Source organism: Gossypium hirsutum, chromosome D02, assembly GCF_007990345.1.
Source record: "Gossypium hirsutum isolate 1008001.06 chromosome D02, Gossypium_hirsutum_v2.1, whole genome shotgun sequence".
Lineage (NCBI taxonomy): Eukaryota > Viridiplantae > Streptophyta > Magnoliopsida > Malvales > Malvaceae > Gossypium > Gossypium hirsutum.
In genome coordinates, this window is record NC_053438.1 from 11,357,347 (window position 1) to 11,378,503 (window position 21,157).

At 33.0% G+C, this 21,157-nt stretch overlaps 2 protein-coding genes across 2 annotated transcripts; both read left to right on the forward strand.

Annotated features, from left to right (window-relative positions):
* Window positions 1-10,534: 10,534 nt before the first annotated feature.
* LOC107908029 (receptor-like protein 7) lies at window positions 10,535-11,797 on the forward strand. The gene has a single exon (XM_016835308.2). It carries the CDS (start codon window positions 10,535-10,537, stop codon window positions 11,795-11,797), a length of 1,263 nt encoding a protein of 420 aa, XP_016690797.2.
* A 391-nt stretch (window positions 11,798-12,188) lies between these two features.
* On the forward strand, window positions 12,189-16,292 carry LOC107910414 (receptor-like protein EIX2). Its single transcript, XM_016838243.2, has 2 exons — window positions 12,189-13,528; window positions 16,181-16,292. The coding sequence occupies exons 1-2, from the start codon at window positions 12,383-12,385 to the stop codon at window positions 16,253-16,255; spliced, it is 1,221 nt and encodes a 406-aa protein (XP_016693732.1). The 5' UTR covers window positions 12,189-12,382; the 3' UTR covers window positions 16,256-16,292.
* Window positions 16,293-21,157: the final 4,865 nt, after the last annotated feature.

Below are 21,157 nucleotides of genomic sequence, written 5' to 3' on the forward strand. Positions count from 1 at the left end.
GTTTTTTAGGAAGGCAACCCATATTTATTTTAATTTTTTAAATTTTGAATTCAGTTTAATTTAGGTTGGAAATAAAAATCAATAAGATTGTTATTTAATCCATTTTAACGTGTTGTTTCCCAGGAACATAGGTGGAAGCTACAATTTTTCGTCCAAAAATCAGATTTCTACTATGGCGTAGGCACGCCATGCTTAGTGCTACCATTCTTTGCCACATATCTTACCCAAAATCCAAGACCAACCTAAAATGAAAAAAAAAATCCAAACCCAAAACCAAAAAAAAAAAAAAACCCAACCAGCTAAATCTAGCCCAAAGAGAAAAAGAAACCAAACCAAAATAAAAACCCAAACCAGTTTTAAAAAGAAGAAGAAGCTCACGAACCCCCCTTTTCTTCTTCCCCATTTTTCTTCTTCTCCATTCTTATCTAATAAAATCCTAAATTCTATTAAAACTTTTTTTCATGCCATCGCCACCAAATGCCGTTGTTCACCTTACCTTCTCCTCCCTAACTGTCGTCGCACCTTCTCCCATAAGAACCGCCACTTTTTCAAACCTAAACACCACCATCCCTCATCTTCAAAACACCCAACCACCACACCTATTACCATAAACGACGCTGCCCTTCAATCCGCACCACCACACTTTAAATGCCGCTACATCGTTCCAAAACCCAAATGCTGTAAAAAACCGCAGCTCCCTAAAATCCTAAATCGTTGTCATGAACCACCATAACAAAAATTACCGTTTGTTTCTCAACCCAAATACCGACCATGGTTTGTACTAAAAATCAAGTGGCTGATGGTTTCTCAGTTTCTCGTAATCAAGGTTATAACTAATTTTTAGTGCCACCCATTATCGACATTGATGATAAAGATTTAGAATCGTCTCCACCACCACCGATACAAGCTGTTGAACCAAGTTGACACCATTGTTGAATGAGATCAACACTGGATGAGGTAGAAAATCCACAAATTAGTTCAGACGCTTTCGACGGAGTAAGGACGTCCAGACGGAACCAACACCTCCAATTATCATGGCGTAGAACCTTCGAATCAACACGAGCAACCTCCTATGCACCGAACGAGGGCAACCACCATACGTGCTCGACAAAAACCATCACACCTGACAAGTGAAGAGCCAGTATCAACTCTAGACAACAGTACTAAAGCTGCTAGTATGCCGAGTCCACCAAATAGGCCAGCTGAAAATAAGCACGACCAACGAGGGTGTACCTACACAATGCTGCCAAAGGCAAGACTTGGGGATTTCTAAATTTTACATCCCCAGAACACTAGATGAGATACGACAAAATTTGACAACGTCCAATCTCGATCTTTAAGAGTATCTCTCTTTTTACTTTCGATATAATTGATTTACAAGATGATGTATTTAATTATTTCAATACTATTGGTTGGACATCTTATGTGAATATTAAATGTGTTGCATTCTATGAATTCGTATATAAATTTTATGTAACATTTAGTTTTGATATAAATTCCATGATGATTGTTAAAACTCAGAACATTGTCTGCTTCTGATTGCTTGGTAATACATTTAGAACTTTAGTTTCAGATTTCAACATAGCCATGGGTTTTACTGACCTTGACGATGTTCAATCCAATTCATACCACATTGTTTTACTTGACATGCCTAGCGATTTCAATGCTGGTGCTGCTTATTCGGCTCTTACTAACTTTATATTTCGCACTTACAATTTTAAAACTTCTAAAACCTTACCAATGCATAAACTGGCCCTAAGATACATTCACAAGTTTCTTGCTTTTAGTTATTCGGGTCGTAATGAAACTTCATCTACCCTAAAAAAGATGGAATTATTCTTCTTATGTTGTATGCACTTCGATTATAGGGTCAATTTAGGATATTGGTTTGCACGTGGATTCCATGTTGTTTTACGAGCTCATCGGCCACTCATTCTCGACCTATATATCACGCATTTAACCATACAAAATTTTCAATCAGAAATTGATTTCTCATTTCTTACATGTGCATATGTTATGGATTGTTTAGATTCAATGGGTTACTTGCCAGCACCCTTACTATGTTTTATTTTGTTCCCCCAAGTACTCAAATTGCTCGCAACAATAGAGTTTTTCATCAACAACACAATCTAGCTCCTAGGGAGCAAGAGAAGCAGCCCCCATATGTTGTGGAAAAACGACTAAGCCGTATTGAGGCTTGCCTAGACACAATGGGGGCTAAAATCTCAATCCACCCACCACCCTACGTCAAATTAAGACGGGGAGTACACTTAATCCTTGATGGGTTGTCGAATCCACCAATATAAACCTACGCCTTAGTTTGCAAATTATGCAGTATAGGGAGTAGGGTCGATCCCTCAGAGACTGGTTTACTGTAAATTGTTGCTCGCTTGACCAGATTTATGTCGGGGCAGTTGTCGTGCCCAAGACGTTCGGGAGATAAAAATTTGAAAACCTGAAATTAACAGAAAAATAACGTCAAAAGTAAAAGTTGAAAACATAATAATAAAAACTGTGAAATAAATATTAAGAAAAATTAATTAGAATGAGCTTAGCTTTAGGCGCGAATTTTCCTCGTCTTTGAATCGATCCTCGAAATTGGATAAACTCCTCTTTTCCAATAAGCTAGTTATAGCTACCAAGGACGCCTCGGACACCAACTCTTTCTTGTGTAAATTAGTTATGGAACGTCCAATAACTAATTCTTACCGATCGAATAACCACGAAACGTTCGTGATTTAGAACTTCGGCAGCTTTGCGTTCTAGAAGAGCCTAGCTCGAACCAATGCCCTCAACCGTGTGGGACATTTAAATCCGGTTACTACTTCCCTTGACGAAACCAAACATCAATCTCTACTTGGCACGCCAATGTGTTCACAGAAAACCGATTAGAAATGTTCCTTTCGGAATTCCAACTGTACGTCTAATCACACTAAATCAAACGACGTCTTTTTTTGGCTTAGTGTTGATTTGACTTTATGAGCTGACAAAATCATACTCTTAATCCGGAGAAGTAATAAGTACTGGAATTTTAGGAGTTAAATGGCTCGGGTTCGTAACTCACGGGTTTTGACGAGGCTAATTTCGGCCTAAAGCTGAAAATGAGTTTAGTTGGCTAAGGTTTGGGACATGTTGGTATTTGATAAATCAATTAAGGTAAATGGGTGAAAAGGTGGGTGATGTGATTGAGTATGGGGGTTGGAATATATTAAAGTGGGGTGGTTGAAAAGGGGAATTTGAAAAAAGAGTTGTAAATGGTAAGTAGTAACTAGCTAGAAGTTTTAGGAATTGAAAGTTAAAGAAACTAAAGACAATAAATAAATTTGTGAAAAGTTGAAAATAAAGGTGAAATGGATGGTTGGCTACTGGAACTAATAAATTGAAGGAAAACAAACTAAGAAACAAACAAAGACTACGTGAGAAAGGAGAGAATTGAAAGATAAAAGCTTCTGATTTTTTGATTGATGAATAAATGAACAATACAAGCTCTATTTATACTAGTGGATTTACTAAATTAGGAGCCAACTAGTCATAGGAAATTAAGGAAAAAAATATCCCATAATAAAATAAATCCCAAAATAATCTCCCCCACTAAGTCAACAAAATTTTCAGCTAATTAATATTGGAAAAATTCTACTTTGGCCCTCCTTCTTTGCTTCTTTCTTTAATTTGGCCCAATTGTTTCCTTTTTCTTCTATTTAGCCCCAAATTACATTCCTGCACAAAATTCAATAAATATGGCAAAATTAGTGGTGCATTCTCATAAATTAACCAATTTAGTTACATAAAATATGTAACTTTAGCATTTAATCAATCCTTCTCTTTATTATTCTTTTAAATTTGCATATTGAGGGCAATGTGGGCTAAGTAGGGTGATTCGTAGGATATGCCATACTATTACTTGTTCTTCTTTTCATGTGTTAATTCTTATGCTGAGATTATTCCTTAATTTGTTTCGAAATTGAACCTTCAATTCTTATGCTTAGTTAATTCAAATAATTGGGTAATTCATGAATAATTGCTCATTGCTTAATTTGATCGACAAGTGTTTTGTAGAATTGAAAATATTATGGCCAAGTCAACATTTCATAGAAATTGTTAGCTTTTTAAACTTGTTTAATAAAAGTACTTGAGTCTCATTTAAGTAATTTTATCTTTTGAAAAAAAATTAAAATAATAAAATATATACATACTCCACTAATGGCTTAGTTATGAGTGAAGATTTCAGAAATGGATCAAATTGAGAAACCGGGATGAGGTGTTTGGGTTGTCATCTCATTTCGTGTCAAAAGATTTGAGTGACGAATCAAAATTGCAACACTCCGCTAACCGAGCTACCATGAGTAATGAAACATAAACTATTTGGAAATGTGTCAAATTGAGTAACCGGAGTGAGGTGCTTGGGTTGTCATCTCATTTCACGTAAAAAGATTCGACTATGTCCCAAACTTGTGAAAAAAATTGATTGAGTATGATCGCCTCACAAGTTTGATTAAACTTTAATTTAGTGAAATAGTTGATTTTTGCATAATGTTAGAATTTTATAAAACGCTTGTTGGTTAAACCTAGCAACTGCTTATTCATGCTTCATTTAAATTGTTTGCATTAAGCTTGATTGTGGAAGGAGACTTGATTTTGGAAAAATTATCGAATATTTTCTAGTATGGAAATACACAACATGCTTGAGGACAAGCATCGACTAAGTAGGGGAATTTGATTGCAAACTAATTTTGTGTATTTAATATACTTATTTTTATTTTTCAAATTTTGAATAGAATGCTACTAAGCTTGTGATTTCTTGTTTAAATTTTTTCAGGAACACAATTGGAATGCCAAAGTTCAAAAGAACAAGCAAATTTAACTAAATTGGAATGTAAAGCAATAAAATGGGCCAAACTGAAAAGTTGTAGAATTGGGGGCTGATAAAAAATCATATTTTAATTTAGTCAAACTCTATGATTTTTGTTGGTTGTTAGGCATAATTTTAGAGGGAATCATGCTAGCATATGAGAAGTGTATAAAAGCCTGGAAAAAGTAGCATAGAATGACACACTTGAAATTGAATTAAAAATATTTTTTTCTTTCCCTTTTCACGCGTTTGTAACTTATCAAGCTTACTGCCATTTTTTTGTTCCCTTATTTTGGTGCAATTTTTCTTTAAGTCCCCTCTCCTTTTCACCTATCACCATTATATTTAAATTTATTCTCATAATCCAATGAAGCATGATTAATCTCATGCTCAACTAATCCCCATTTAGCTTTAGTCCGATCATTGTTCTGATCAAGAATTGTGAGAAATGAATTTGCACTAAAATCTTACAACACGATATTCATTATCTCTCTGGAATATGGGATAATCACAGTCCTCCATCAAAGTTAATCCAATTTCAACTCAAAGTGCACATTGAGAGGAAATTGTTTTCGTGTACAGTTGGAAAAGCGAGTCATTCGTTTGCCGTATTTGAGTTGCCACGAACAAATGGCGTGTCTAGTTGGAAAATTCTAGTTAGATTTTGGCAAGGGAAATAATGATCGAATTTAAACAACTCACACAGTTGAAGTTGTTAATTTAAGTTAGGCTCTTCTAGATCGCAAGGCTGCCGAGATCTTAAATTACGGACGCATGTTACGTGATCAGATAATCGGTAAAATTTGGTTTGTTGGTTGTACCGAAACCAACTACACAAGGAAGAGTTGACGGTTGAGGAGTCCTTGATCGCTATAACTAGTTTATCATTTGGAAAGAAAAATCCACTTTCAAGGATCGATTCGACTTCGGAGTGTACTGAGGCTAAGGCTCAATATTCACATATTTGATTTACCAATTTAATTTAAATTACTTAATTTAATTTTGCAACTATCATTTTGTTATTATTTCATTTTATTTTATACTTGTTTTTCCTTTATCAACTAAAATTCCCATTTATTTAATTTTTAGTTCTACATGTACAAGTTGTGGGCACGACAACTACCTAGACTTAGGAATCTGATAACGTAAATAGGAAAATTAGGAGTCTCAGTCCCTGTGGGATTGACCCTACTTCTCTATGCTACAGTTTAATTTAGTTAAAGCGTAGAAAATTATATTTGGTAGTTTCAACACCCATCAACTATTAGGAAATATATATTTTAGTCATTCAACTTTAAAAAATTACAAAATAATCATTGAATTATTTGAAAGTTATAAGTTGGTGATTGGCCCGTTAAGTTCCTAATAAACATTAGATGTGGGGTCGAGCAAGTTTACAATTTGGTCACTCAATTATTAGTAAATTTATAATTTAGTCACTCAACTATTAGTAAATTTACAATTTAGTCACTCTTTGCATAATTTAATATTTTTTCATTGATACAAGTAAATAAAATGTGCTATAAAGTTATTTTATATTTTCTCAACCAAATTAATATCCTAGAGATTTTTTTTTCTTTTAATTTTCTCCTCGTTAAGTGCCAATTAATCAAATAAAAAAATTGAAAAGAAGATTTGATGAATTAAATAATAAAATAATAAATATTTTTTTTGGTACATTAGAATCTCAAACTCGAACACTCATTTAAATTACCATATAGGCACAATCTATAGATCATTTCTTGATTTTGAAGATATGATAAACACTCTTAATCCATAAGTCAAATGCTAGGATTCAAAATAATAAATTTTTAAATATAAGACAACTAATAGCATGTCTCTTTAGTTATTAATAGTGATGATAAAACTAAAAGTGATCTGTAGATAAATAAGAAGGAAAGCAATACTGATGAAGAAGCTTTTTTTTTTTCATATATTTAATAGTTAGAACCAAATCAAAGATAAAACCTATATTGTTAGACAAATTTGTTAATTTCCTTCAAATATTTTTATATTTTATTAGTTAACACGCTATTGGGAATGATGATTTTTTTTTTTATAGTTGATAAAATTTAAAGATTCGTTTATTTGGTTGAGAGTATTAAAAAAAATACTTAATTCCACTTTTATTTAATCGTGTCAATTAAAAATATTAAATTATATTTAAAGTGATGGAATTGTAAATTTATACATTCCACATTTAATGTCTTTTAACAAATTAACGGATAAATGATCTTTTTGTAACTTTCGAATAATTTATATACCCTTATTAAAAGTTTATATGTAACAAGAAATAGAAAAGAAAAAATCAGTCATTAATGAAGTAATAATAATAAATAAATGTCATAATTACTTATTTGGTCTTTTTAAGTTTACAAAATAAAATTATTTTAGCTCTTCATTTAAATTTTTATTTTTTTAGTTATTAAATTTATATTTTTTGTCAAATCTCTCCAAAATAAATAAATTGGATACATGTGAAAACAATACAGCAAATAGGAAGGTATTAGAGAGTTCCCCATTCCAGGTTTTTGGCTGGATTTTCATTGGTTTTTGAGGGAACGTTTTATTTCCCCAAGCATTTTTTTTTACTTTCTTGGTTTTACTATCATTTATTATATTTACGTGCTAAATTGTTTATTTATTTAATAAATGAAATCTATTTATTTTCCATAAAAAATATCTTTTGTATTTGATGTGTTGTTAACTCATTAATTAACCCATTATTTTCTAAAAGAAAAAAATTAGGTTCATAAATGCTAATTAATCTAACTATTTAACCGTTTTCTTTATTATTTCAATTTTTTTTTCAATCTCCCCATAATTTTTTACTTTTCTCAAAAGTTTTCCGGTTTTCTTTCTTACTATTGAATTTTCAATTTTAGCCAGGTACAAATCAATTTTTTTGTTCTTTGTCCTAATGTTTCTTCGCCCGATAACGAAGGTACCATTTTGTTTTTTTTGCCACACCAAATCCAGGTCTTCGTTTTAGAGAATGGATGACAATTTTTTTTAAAATTTCTCCGATGATGTCATAGAGGCCAACAACACCCATTAAAAAAATCTTTTTTAAAAAACATACTAATGCCGACAATATCAAGGCCGATAACAAAATATTAGTGTCACCAATGGCAACGGCAGCACCAAAAATATGCCTGACATGCTTTTTTAAAATAAAAATGTAGATGCCGCCAATGACAACGACAATACTTATTAAAATATATATTTTCTATTTTTCCTAAAAATATAGGTATTTTGGCATGTCATGTACGCGTATTTTTGTTGGTGCCGCCAAAGGCAACGACAACACTAAGGTTTATTGTAGCAAACGAGTTATTTTTGTATAAAAATTTTCAAGTGAGTCATTTTTGTAATTAATAACAAATTTTAGGTCTATTTAAAAAAAAGTCACATACCCCTATCAATAACATTATCATTACCTTTCTCATTGGGGCTTCACCCACTTTGCCGTAGGCAAATTTTATATTTTCATAGATTCATTTATATTTGCTTTTTCAAGATCTATTATTTGATTTATTTTCTTTAAAAAAATGGGGTTTTTTCTAAAGATTATTTTCTAGATTTTTTTGCCCATGCTACAAGATTATAATCATACTAAGAAACCTTATCAATAAAGGGGTTGACCTTAAATTGCTTCCCTTTTCCTTAAAACTATAGGACTTGTCACTCTTGCAAGTACACTTTGTATATCTTCTCTATAATTCCTATTTTTAGACTCAATTTTTAATTTAAGATATCCATAAGTAATATGCTTGATCACATGCTCACTCAAGTTCTTTGAGATTGATGTTTGGCATTGGTTAAAGGAGTTTCTCTTGTAAGTTTTATGGTTTGCTTAAAATGTTTTTTAAGATTTCATTGTGGAGTTTGATAATCTTTTAAGTATTGCTACTAAAATATTTTGACTGCTAAATTCATGGAGAGCAGTTTAAAATAAATGACACTTCCAAAGTCCCATTATCTGAATTAGTAAATTCAATGGTCGAATTAATTAGTGCTCAATTAAACATAGATGTTGGGAAGGTGGCAACAACTTCAGTTGGGAATTCTCAACAGTAAAGGTTGGTTCATGTTTTTATCTTTTATAATCATGAATTTATCAATCTTTTCTTGGGGCTATCAGGGCTTGCTAATGTCAAGTTTCCAAGGATTTTTCATGAAAATAATTTAGAATATAATCTGGACACCATCAATTTACTAGAGACAAAGGTCAGTGATGGCAAGGCAGATAAAGTCATTGCAAAATTGGGGTTCTAATTTTCTCATCCTGTGGAGGCTATTGGATTTTCTGGTAATATTTGGGTTGGTTGGAAAAAATCGGTTCGTGTAGAGATTATTTCTAATCATCCTCAATTTATTTTAATTCGTACTATTGGTGCTAATGTTAATCAGTTGATTCTTATATCTTTTGTCTATGGCAGCCCAAATAGACTTAAAAGGAAGAATCTATGGGAAGGTTTGAGAAATGTCATTCCATCTAGTAATATTCTCTAGCTAGCAATCGGGGATTTCAATGCAATTCTATCTCCTAATATAAGAAGGGGTCGTATGGAAGGAAACAAGCTTGGACTTGAGATTTTTTTTAAATCAAAAGGTTTGACTCGATCCATTAGGATAATTTTTTAAAATTAGTTTCGGGACAAGTACGATCAGACCTGTTCAAGGGTTGGAGAAGCTTGCCTGGTCAGATAGACTCGACTCGACATGGGCCAGGTTTGGACAAAGATTTTTGCACTTCAAACCGGCTTGACTTGAATTCAATTTAAATGATAGAAAAATACTTTTAAAATTTAAATTTAATTATAAAATATATAAAACATCAATAAAAATATTTTTTTTAATTTTTAAACAGTGAAACAAGCTTTTCGAGTAGGGTAGGCCAACTTGAAAACGAGCTTGGACTTGAAATTTTTTTGGATTGAACCTCAACTTGGCCATGGAACCTTTAAGTTGGATGAACTTTGAAAAATAGTCGAATCAGATCGAGGTCGAATTTGAGATAAATTGACTCACTTGTTTCAAGGTCTTTACAAAAAATATCATAATATATATTTAGTTTTTACTTTCAATAAATAAATATTTTAAGGTTTAAGTTTAAACTCAAAATAAAAATTATACTTGGCTCAAAATAAAAATAAATAAATTTTATTTGATTCAAATTAAAAAATAAAATAATTAATTAAATTCGTGTGGAGTGGAATCTCTATGGCATTTGAGACAATTTTTTTGTTTTTAAGAGTCAAGGTGGGATGGGACTTCATTCCAACTCGAAATTTCCTACGAAATTGTCTTTAGGTATCAACACTATCGCTATCACTATCACAGAGCTTTAAATTTCCGGTGAAATTGTCTTTAGATACAGGACTTGATCAGAAACAAGTTACTTGTATAATGTTACACCACTCACTTCCCCCTATCAATCAAAACTTTGAAAATAACAATTCGACAGGGTTTTCTCTGCAACTTCAATTACTGCTCCTATAACAACTATTGGATCTCTTAACGGATCAAATCCAATAAATTACTTTGTTTTGATGCAAAAAACTCATCATCATCATCATGACCACCTTTATTTTCCTACTGTTTATTTCTTCCAAACTACTTGTTATAAATGCTTCTTGTCATGAACAAGAAAGAGAAGCATTGATGAGCTTCAAATCAAACATGGCAGACCCTTCAAATCGTTTATCTTCATGGAAAGGCCAAAACTGCTGCAGCTGGTATGGAATCAACTGTTCGGACTCGTTTCATGTGACAGCCATTGACCTTCGAAATCCCAAACTAGACAACCTTATTCTGGACATGAATTCCCAACTTGTTTCAACGTCTGATGTCCCATCTACTGCTCTTACTGGAACCATCCCCCCTTCTTTGTTCTCCCTTACTCATCTCAGATACCTTGACCTCAGTTTCAACAACTTCAGTTTCTCAAAGGTTCCTTTGGGATTCTCAAAACTCACCGGACTCACGTATCTCAATCTATCGAATGTTATGTTCAATGGTTCCATTACAACCCAGTTTTCCAACCTTACTCTCCTGATGGAACTTGATCTTTCGTGTTCTTCAAGCATTGACGACTACTCATCAATTTACACTACCTTGTCATCTACCCCGACAATTCATGAAGGTTCTACATACACATACATGAAAAGAGGCAACTTGTATGCACCGAATTTGAGTTGGTTGCAAAGGTTGAATAATCTCAGAAAACTAAAACTGAGTGGTGTGGATTTATCCAAAGCATCTCGATCAAACCTGTGGGCAAAATCGGTATCGACTCTTTCCAAGCTGAAGTTGCTTGAGCTGTCTAATTGTAGGATTTCTGGGGAGGTTCCAGTTGAACAACTTCTCAACCTCACTAAATTATCTGAATTGTACATGGACTACAACTTCTTGGCATCGAAAATCCCGAGTAAGTTGGCCAATCTCACCTCTCTCTCAGTCCTAGACCTCACCAGATCGTACCTACAAGGTCATATCCCTTACCTTCCTCAAGTAAAGACACTTCATGTGGGAAACAACGTCGATGTTATGGTTGATCTCCATTCAATGTTTTCCGTCCCCTGGCCTCGATTAGAATCAATCGACATATCATCTACTCATGTCATTGGATCCATCCCATCCTCCATCGCCAATATCACCTCATTAGTTGATTTCATAGCATACAACAGTTTGATTCAAGGACGGATACCTGCCTCCATGATGAACCTTTCAAGGTTGGAAATGTTGCGTCTAGATATGAACAACATAAGTGGTGAGATTTCACCATCAATATCCAATCTAAAAAGCCTGCAAGTTCTATCTTTGCTTCAGAACTCTTTTCATGGATTGATCCCGGACACAATTTGTAGTATCTCCTCTCTCTGGTGTCTTAGCAGGCAACTCTTTCACCGGAAACATTCCAAATTGCATAGGCCAGCTCAATGATCTCAGCCACCTTGAGGTTAGTTCCAACAAGATGAATGGATCAATCCCTTCATTGTCATCTTTTTTCAGAAACTCAACTCCATATCTGTTAGTTCTGGGATTTAGTGGGCTAACTGTGAAAGTAGACCAACAACCATTTCCACCAAGGTTTCAACCACAAATCTTGTCCCTTGATTCATGTAATATAGGAGGCAAAATCCCAGATTTTATATCAAACCTGACCAAACTAGTATATTTAAGTTTGTCCAATAACAGCCTATCAGGGACAATTCCTTCTTGGCTGTTCAATCTTCCCAATTTAGGCTACTTAGATCTCTCTGTCAACAGGCTCCAAGGTGTCATCCCACCTAGTATTAAGCTAAAGTCATTTTTCATGCAGACAACACTTAAATTAAGAACAATCTGCTTCAAGGATTGATCCCTCAGCAGCTCGAGAATATTCGAGCTTTGGATTTATCAGCGAATAATTTCACAGGCAACGTTCCTGCAGAGGTTGGACTAGGCAACATTAGGTACTTGGCACTCTCTGATAATAAACTTTCTGGTCGGATCCCATTCTCTTTATGTCAAGAAAACTGTGAGCTTATGCTGCTAGATCTTTCCAACAACAACTTGTTCGGAACCATTCCGACCAGCTTCGGGAATTGCAGTCCTTTAGTGTATCTAAACCTTGGCTCGAACAATCTTACCGATGGTATTCCAGAGGAACTGCAAGGTGCCAAAAGATTGAGATTTTTAAATGTTAGTGGCAATCATTTTGATGGTCCATTCCCTTCTGTTGTTCGTAGACTTGAGAGAACATCGGTTATCGATATGGGAAACAACAAATTCAGTGGAAAGATCCCTGAATTCATTGGAGACCTCAAGGACCTCCGAATTCTTTTGTTGGAATTCAACTCCTTCAATGGTTCAATCCCGGAAGAGATAAATGCATTAGAAAATATGCAATTCATTGGCTTATCTAATAATCAACTGTCTGGTCCAATCCCTGAAAAGCTATCTGGTTTAAAGACAATCATAAACAGGCCAAAGGATGGAAATCTTCTTGGGTTTATCATCTCACAACTGTACATTGGTGTTCAAGTGAACCTGGTCGCCAAGGGACTGTCAATGCAATTTGATGTGGTTCGAACGTATAATAATGGACTGGATCTTTCATGCAACAATCTTACTGGAAATCTTCCATCGGAATTAGGCCATCTGCAAGGGCTTTATGCACTCAATCTCTCCCATAATCGTCTCTCTGGTAACATCCCAACCGCCATTGGAAACATGAGTCTTTTGGAATCTCTCGACCTCAGTTACAACAATCTAAGCGGAGAGATCCCCGTATCATTGGCTTTGTTGGATCCACTCTCAACTTTAAACTTGGCACACAACAATCTGAGTGGCGAAATCCCGACGAGCCCACACTTTGATACGTTGAGCAGAGATGGGTTAGCATACATTGGCAACAAATTCTTGTGTGGAGCTCCTGATGGTATCCACTGCGACAGCGAAGATTTCCCAACGCCAGAATCATCTGAGTCTGAGCATAGCGAAGAACAATGTGGGGAGTGGAAAATGGTGCTCGCACTGGCATTTGCAGGCTATGTAGTTGGTTTCTGGGGACTTTTCGGGGTTGTTTATTTGGTGAATGAGAAATGGAGGAAGGCTTATTGGGCAAGCGTTGACCGAATCGTAGATGGAATCATCAGATGCAGAAAAATCAGAGTATCATCTGTTAAACCAGTGAGTTTCTCTTCGTTTTATCTCTTTGTATGCTAAATTAATGAACGGTGGATCCTTTTTCCAAAGATTGTTTTAGTTCTTTTAGCTCTTTGATGATTAGTAGGTACATTAATTGCTTGTACATAAATATTCGTAAAATAAAATTGTTTGTTTGTTTGAACTAAAATGTTTTTAGAACAATTTTTTCTAAAGTTTCTTGTTGAATGCAAAATTGCTTCCCTAAAAAAAAAATGAAAGCCAATTGCTATGAAAATAATTACTTTTTCTTCTCCTCGGTCCTTCGGGGCTTTTTTTTTAATTGACTCAAAATCTTTTATTAATTATGAAAATGATTTACTTTAAAAAAAATTATGTACGTAACTTATATGTTTGCCATAGTAAATCTCGGTACTGTCGTTGTCATTGGCAATACTACCCTTAATGAGTACTCAATCATTGATCAGTTTAAAAAATAATAATTTCCTTTTGTATCATCGTTATCATTGGCGGCACATGTCATGTCAAAATACTTTATATTCTAAGAAGAAAAAAAGAGAAAAGAATTATATTTTAATTGGTGTCGTTGTGTCATTGGTGGCACCAATATTTTTATTAAAAAAAGCATGTCAAGTTTTTTTTTTTTGTGTCATCGTTACCATTAGCGGCACTAGTGTTTTGTTATCGACCTTGACAGTGGCGGCACCGATGTGCTTTTTTAAAAATAATTTCTGTTATCCACTCTCTAAAACAAAAAAATATTTGATATATACTTGGCCAAAAATAAAAGCTCCAATAGTGAGAAATTTGAATGTAGAATTAGAGAAATATAGAAGAGCCTTTGACAGTGGAGAGTCCACGTTGGTGGCGAAGATTTTTTTGGTGGTAATGAATTACTTCCATTAAAAGATAAAATGAATTTAAAAATACAAAAGTTCCAATGGTGAGAAAAGTAAATTGAGAATGAGGGAAAGATGGAAGGAGAAAGAAATATTGTTTTGGTGGTTAAGCCTTTCATGATAGAAAGTTCACAGCGGCGACAAATTTATCTTCAATTTTTTTTTCTAAACGGTAATGAATGACTTTCATTAGAAAATTACAAAAAGTAATGATAAATTAAAAACTGAAAATTAAAATAAGAAGAAAACTTATCAAAACCTTTCTTCTCCCCTGACATATGAAAACAATACAGCAAATAGGAAGGTATTAGAGAGTTCCCCATTCCCGGTTTTTGGCTGGATTTTCATTGGTTTTTGAGGGAACGTTTTATTTCCCCAAGCATTTTTTTCCATAAATTGTTTATTTTCCATAAAAAAAAATATCTTTTGTATTTGATGTGTTGTTAACTCATTAATTAATTCATTATTTCCTAAAAGAAAAAAAAATTAGGTTGATAAATGCTAATTAATCTAGCTTTTTTAACCGTTTTCTTTATTTTTTCAATTTTTTTCAATCTCCCCCATAATTTTTTACTTTTCTCAAAAGTTTTCTAGTTTTCTTTCTCACCATTGATTTTTCAATTTTAGCCAGGTACAAATCAAATTTTTCCTTCTTTGTCCTAATGTTTCTTTGCCCAATGATGAAGGTACCAGTTTGTTTTTTTTTCTGCACCAAATCTAGGTCTTCGTTTTAGAGAATGGGTGACAATTTTTTTAAAATTTCTTCGATGCCGCCATAGAGGCCGGCAACACCCATCAAAAAAAACCTTTTTAAAAAAACACACTAATGCCAATAATATCAAGGCCAACAACAAAACACTAGTGTTGCCAATGACAACGGCAGCACCAAAAATATGTCTGACATGCTTTTTTAAATAAAAATGTAGGTGCCGCCAATAACAACAATAGCACCTATTAAAATATATATTTTTTATTTTTCCTAAAAATACAGGTATTTTGGCATGACATATATGTATATTTTTATTGGCGCAGCCAATGGCAACGACAACACTAAAGTTTACTTTAGCAAATGAGTTATTTTTGTGCACAAATTTTTAAATGGGTCATTTTTGTAATTAATAACAAATTTTAGGTCAATTTTAAACAAAAGTTGTCCTTTGGCATAGCCCTATCATCGACATTCTCATTAGCTTTCTCATGAGGGCTTCACCCACTCTACCATAGGCAAATTTTATATTTTTATAGATTCATTTATATTTACTTTTTCAGGATCTATTATTTGATTTTTTTTTCTTTAAAAAATTGGGGTTTTTTTCTAAAGATAATTTTTCTAGATTTTTTTGCCCATGTTACAAGATTATAATCATACTAAGAAACCTTGTCAATAAAGGGGTTGACCTTAAATTGCTTCCCTTTTCCCTAAAATTATAGGACTTGTCACTCTTGCAAGTACACTTTGTATATCTTCTCTATAATTCCTATTTTTAGACTCAATTTTTAATCTAAGATGTCCGTCGGTAATATGCTTGATCATATGCTTACTTAAGTTCTTTGAGATTGATGTTTGGCATTGGTTAAAGGAGTTTCTCTTGTAAATTTTATGTTTTGCTTAATTTTTTTTTTGAGATTTCATTGGGGAGTTTGGTAATCTTTAAGTATTGCTACTAAAACATTTTGAATGCTAAATTCATGGAGAGCAGTTTAAAATAAACGACACTTCCAAAGTCCCATTATCTGAATCAGTGAATTCAATGGTATTAATATCAATTAAACACAGATGTTGGGAAGGTGGCAACAACTTCAGTTGGGAATTCGTTGGTTAAAACTGGAAATTCTCAGTAGTAAAGGTTAGTTCATGTTTTTATCTTTTACAGTCATGAATATATCAATATTTTCTTGGAACTGTCAGGGCTATGCTAATGTAACAGCCGATTTTGAATCTAGTCGGAATAGTGGTTTTGGGACCACAAATCCGACGAGGAAAAATGTAATGGCCTGAATTTTCAGAGGTGTCGGAACGGTGATTTGAGATCACTAAATTCAAAAAATGGGTAGAAAATATTATTAATTTAGTGAGTATAAGTTAAATGTGAAGTTAGGAAAATTTTTTAAATAGTGAATAGTGCACTAGAAATAAATATTAAAATAATTAGAATCGAAAATAAGGTATCGAGACCTCAGGGATTTTAAACCGAGCCATAAATATTTTTATAAATATTTATGGAGTGTTAAAAAGTTAGTATTAAAGTTTCGTTAAGAAATTTTAAAGTTCCGATAATTAATTGAACAAAAAGAACTAAATTGTAACAAATGCAAAATTTTAGGAAATGATTACATAGCTTAAATGATAAAACGAAGAGGGCTTAAAAGGGAAATAGACCCAAGGTCTATTTGGGCTGGACGGCAAAGGCATGAAATCAGCAACAAAGTCAGGAGAATTAAGGGCAAAATTGAAATATTGCAAAATTTACTTAATAAAGTTAGGACCAAAGTGGAATTATCTAGATTTCTCTTCATTTTTCTACATTCTCATAAGCTAAAACACCATAGAAGGGTTTCCTTAAGCTGGTTCTTCCTATTTTTACTGAAGGTAAGTTCAATTCTTGATTATTTCTTGAAAATTTTGTGTTTTTGTGACTTTTACAACTAGGCCCACTTATGGTATTCATTAGTTTTTGATTCTATGAAAGAAGTTGAAAGTTGCTATGAATACATTCTGGAAGTATATGATGATTTAGCATGGAATTAGAGCTTTTAATTGTTCATATGCTGATTTATTGAAAGAATTGAATAGAAAGTGAATGTTTGGGACCTAATAGTAAAAGAGTTTGAAGTTAGAGTTTTATGTGGAAATTCTGAATTTCAATAGTTGTGAAATAATTTATAATGTCTAGGTAAAGTACTAATTGAGAAAATATAACTTAATTGAGGGGTTAATTGATCAAGGACTGAATTGTATGAACTGTAAAATTTGGGGCAAAAATGAAATCAACATTTTACACTAAAACAGATTTGGACAGCAGCAGTGGTATAACTTTGAAAAATCACCAAAAATTGTGAGAATTGAATTAGAGGGTGAATAAAATATGAAATTAAATTTTATTGAGTCTAGTTTCTCATAGAAGAAGCGGTGCAAGTAATGGAATTGTAAATTATGAGATATAATAAATTTTGTGAGACCATGTCAGAATGATTTCGGGTTCCCCTGTTCTGATTTTGGAAAATCATCAAAAACTGAAGAAAAATAATTATGGGTTATAATTTATATTCTTAGAATCCATAATAAGTCTACTTTCAAATGTAATAAACAAAAACATCATCGGAATTCTGTACAATTAGATAATTCATTTTTAGTGAAGAGTGGTCGGAACTATCAGACAACAAAACAGGGGAAAATTTAAAGAATAAACTGTACTATTTGGCTGAACTAAAAATTCTGAAAATTTTATGGTAAAAATATATGTGAGTCTAGTTTCAGGGAAAACTTACAGATCTTAATTTGGAGCTCTGTAGCTCCAGATAAAAATAATTTAGTGACTATAACTCGACTAGACAGCTTTGAATTTAAATATAAGTGAATAGTAAAATTATGTATAATGCTATTTAAGTGTGTTATATGCATCAGGGATGTGGGATGGAGAGGAGGAGGAGGACAATAAAGTATATGAATGAATTGTGTATAATTGGTTATTTTTTTTATTATAATTGATAAACGATGAAATAGAAATGATGCTTATATTTGTGCATTATTGGTCATGGTCTAAGCTCATGTATGAAAATAAAGTTTCATAGTATGTGTGTATGGTATATTTGGTATATGATTTGGCATGAAAAAAATATCATGAATGGTTTATGAATTAACACATGTTGGTAAGCGTGATACATGAATAAATGTTGTGCTCATCCATGCTTATAATGCTTATGCTATATGTGTATTTGGCTAACATATTTAGTGTACATGCTTAGACTTTGGCCAAGTAGTGGCTAGATTATGCCACGTTAAATTTATAAGTTATGCATTGAAATAGTAAATCCATATGACTAAAATCTAACGATTAAATGTTAATTTCATGAGTTATATAATGTATGTTGAGATATATTTATTGTTGAAATGAGAATAAAATAAAAATGCGAAAACTGAATAAATGATCAAATGAGTGGAACGCCGGATTTAAGTACTTCTGATCAGTGACAAGTGACAAAGTGATAAGTGGTAGCTTTAGCTACACTTATCTGATCAAGTGACAAAGTGATAAGTGGTAGCCTCAGCTACACTTATCTGATCAAGTGAAAAAGTGATAAGTGGTAGCCTTAGCTACACTTATCTGATCAAGTGACAAAGTGATAAGTGGTAGCCTAGCTACACTTATCTGATCAGGGACAAGTGATAAATGGTCATACGTAAGACCATAGTTATACTATGGCAAAGTGAAAGTGAAGTACTCAATTTTTCGTAACCGTTCCCTAATTTGATTAAGGACGATAAGTGACAAATGGGCCCAAAAGAATTAAAGTAAATGGATAAGTGGTAGTGTATTTATACCAGGATGATGTTGTTATTTAAGCTAAAGTGATAATTTCATTGCAAAATTGAGAATTTCATAAATGTGTTATTGAATGGTATAATCGATAAACGTTTAGTTAAATGGTAAATACGTATTAGTGTTGAACTTAATTTCATTGAATTGTATGTGAATTAAATGGAAATTGTTAGTGATATGATTTAAATTGTGAGCCTGAGAAATTGCGAATTGGATGAAATGGAAATGAAGCATTAAATTGCATGAGTATGTATCGGGTCTCGTATGCCTTAATTATTATGATTATAATATTTTGATGATATATTGTGAAAAGTTATAGAAACATGTTAATTATTTTGAAAGTTTTAATTTAGATGAAATTTTATAACTCGGTTAAATATGTTTATAAGTGTATGTGTTTTGGTAATGCCTCGTACCCTATTCCGGTGTTGGATACGAGTAAGGGGTGTTACAGCTAATGTCAAGTTTCCAAGGATTTTTCATGAATATAATTCAGAATATAATCTGGACATCATCAATTTACTAAAGACAAAGGTCAGTGATGGCAAGGCAGACCGAGTTATTACAAAATTGGGGTTCTAATTTTCTCATCCTGTGCAGGCGATTGGATTTTCTAGTGATATTTGGGTTGGTTGGAAAAAATCGGTTCATGTAGAGATTATTTCTAATCATCCTCAGTTTATTTTAATTCGTGCTATTGGTGTTAATGTTAATCAGTTGATTCTTATATCTTTAGTCTATGGCAGCCCAAATAGACTTAAAAAGAAGAATCTATGGGAAGGTTTGAGAAACGTCATTCCATCTAGTAATATTCCCTGGTTAGCGATCAGGGATTTCAATGCAATTCTATCTCCTAATGATAAGAAGGTGGTTGTATGGAAGGAATGAGATGTTCCACCAATTGGGTAATTTTCTTGGGAAAGTAAAGCTGCAAAATTTGGGATTTAGAAGCCCCTTTTTCACTTGGCATAAGGGTGGTGTCTTTGAGCATATCTATTAGGAATGATGCTTGGGTCAAGGCTTTCCCGCACTGTTCTGTTACTCATCTTTCTAGATTAAAGTTAGACCATAGGCCTTTGTTATTATCTCTTACGTTAGTTATTAATTTTCCTAGAAGGAGTCCATTCAGGTTTTTGGCAGGTTGGGTGGAACACCCTAATTTATCTAATTTTGTCAAAGATAATTGGCATTTTAATGGTAATATGTTTGAGGCTTTAGCTAGCTTCACTTCGAATATTAAAGTGTGTAATAAATATGTTTATAGACATATCAATATTCGTAAAAGAAAGTTGATGCAAAAGCTTTTTGGGATTTAGAGGACACTTGAAAGTTTAGAGTCAAATTACTTAATTCAACTAGAAATTTTGGTTCACGAGGAACTTGAAAATGCTCTTCATCATGAGGAGTTATTGTGGATATAGAAAGCTAGATGTGATTGGCTACTATTAGATGATCGTAATGCCAAATATTATCATTCTCAGATGATAGAAAAAAGAAAAAATAATAGGATTATAACCCTTAAGAATAATAATGGTGATTGGGTTTTTTATATTGATGAGCTTTAAGTAAAGGCATTTAAGTTTTTCAGAAAACTATATGGTGAAATGCCGAGTCTTATACCTAATATACCGCCTAGTAATTTTCTCATACTTGAGCATTGTGATGTTATTTTTTTTGGTAAGGAGGTTTCTAACGAATAGATCAAGTTAACCATGTTTGATATGAATCTCTTAAAAGTGTCAAAAAATGATGGTTTTCACGCACTATTATTCCAGAATCAGTAGGATTCGATTGCTGAAGTTGTTTGCAAATGGATTCAGAAAGTCTTTGATTGGCATCTTATTGATCTAGAGCTTGACGATAAGTTGATTATACTATTACTGAAGGTTATGAACCCTGAGGGTTTTGGGCAATTTAGACCAATAAGTTTATGCTCAATTCTATACAAGTTGGTAATAAAGATCATATATAATCGATTTAATGTGGTTTTCCCCAAAATTATTGCTCCTGAGCAAGCGAAGTTTATCACAGGAAAGAACATAACATATAATTTTATCGTGGCCTAAGCAGTTATTCACTCTATGAAGAGCAAACAGAAGAATAGAATATGAATGGCCATAAAAGATAGATTTAGAGAAGACATACGACAGGGTGAGATAGGAGTTCATAAAAGCTTATCTACAAGTTGTAGGTATTCCTAATTTCATTATCAA

Bases quoted from the DNA above. Each gene is read 5' to 3' on its own strand.
- LOC107908029 (XM_016835308.2), top strand. From the start codon at position 10,535: ATGGCAGACCCTTCAAATCGTTTATCTTCATGGAAAGGCCAAAACTGC.
- LOC107910414 (XM_016838243.2), top strand. From the start codon at position 12,383: ATGCTGCTAGATCTTTCCAACAACAACTTGTTCGGAACCATTCCGACC. The intron at 13,529-16,180 runs GTGAGTTTCTCT...AATTAAACACAG, and splicing joins GAGTATCATCTGTTAAACCA to ATGTTGGGAAGGTGGCAACA.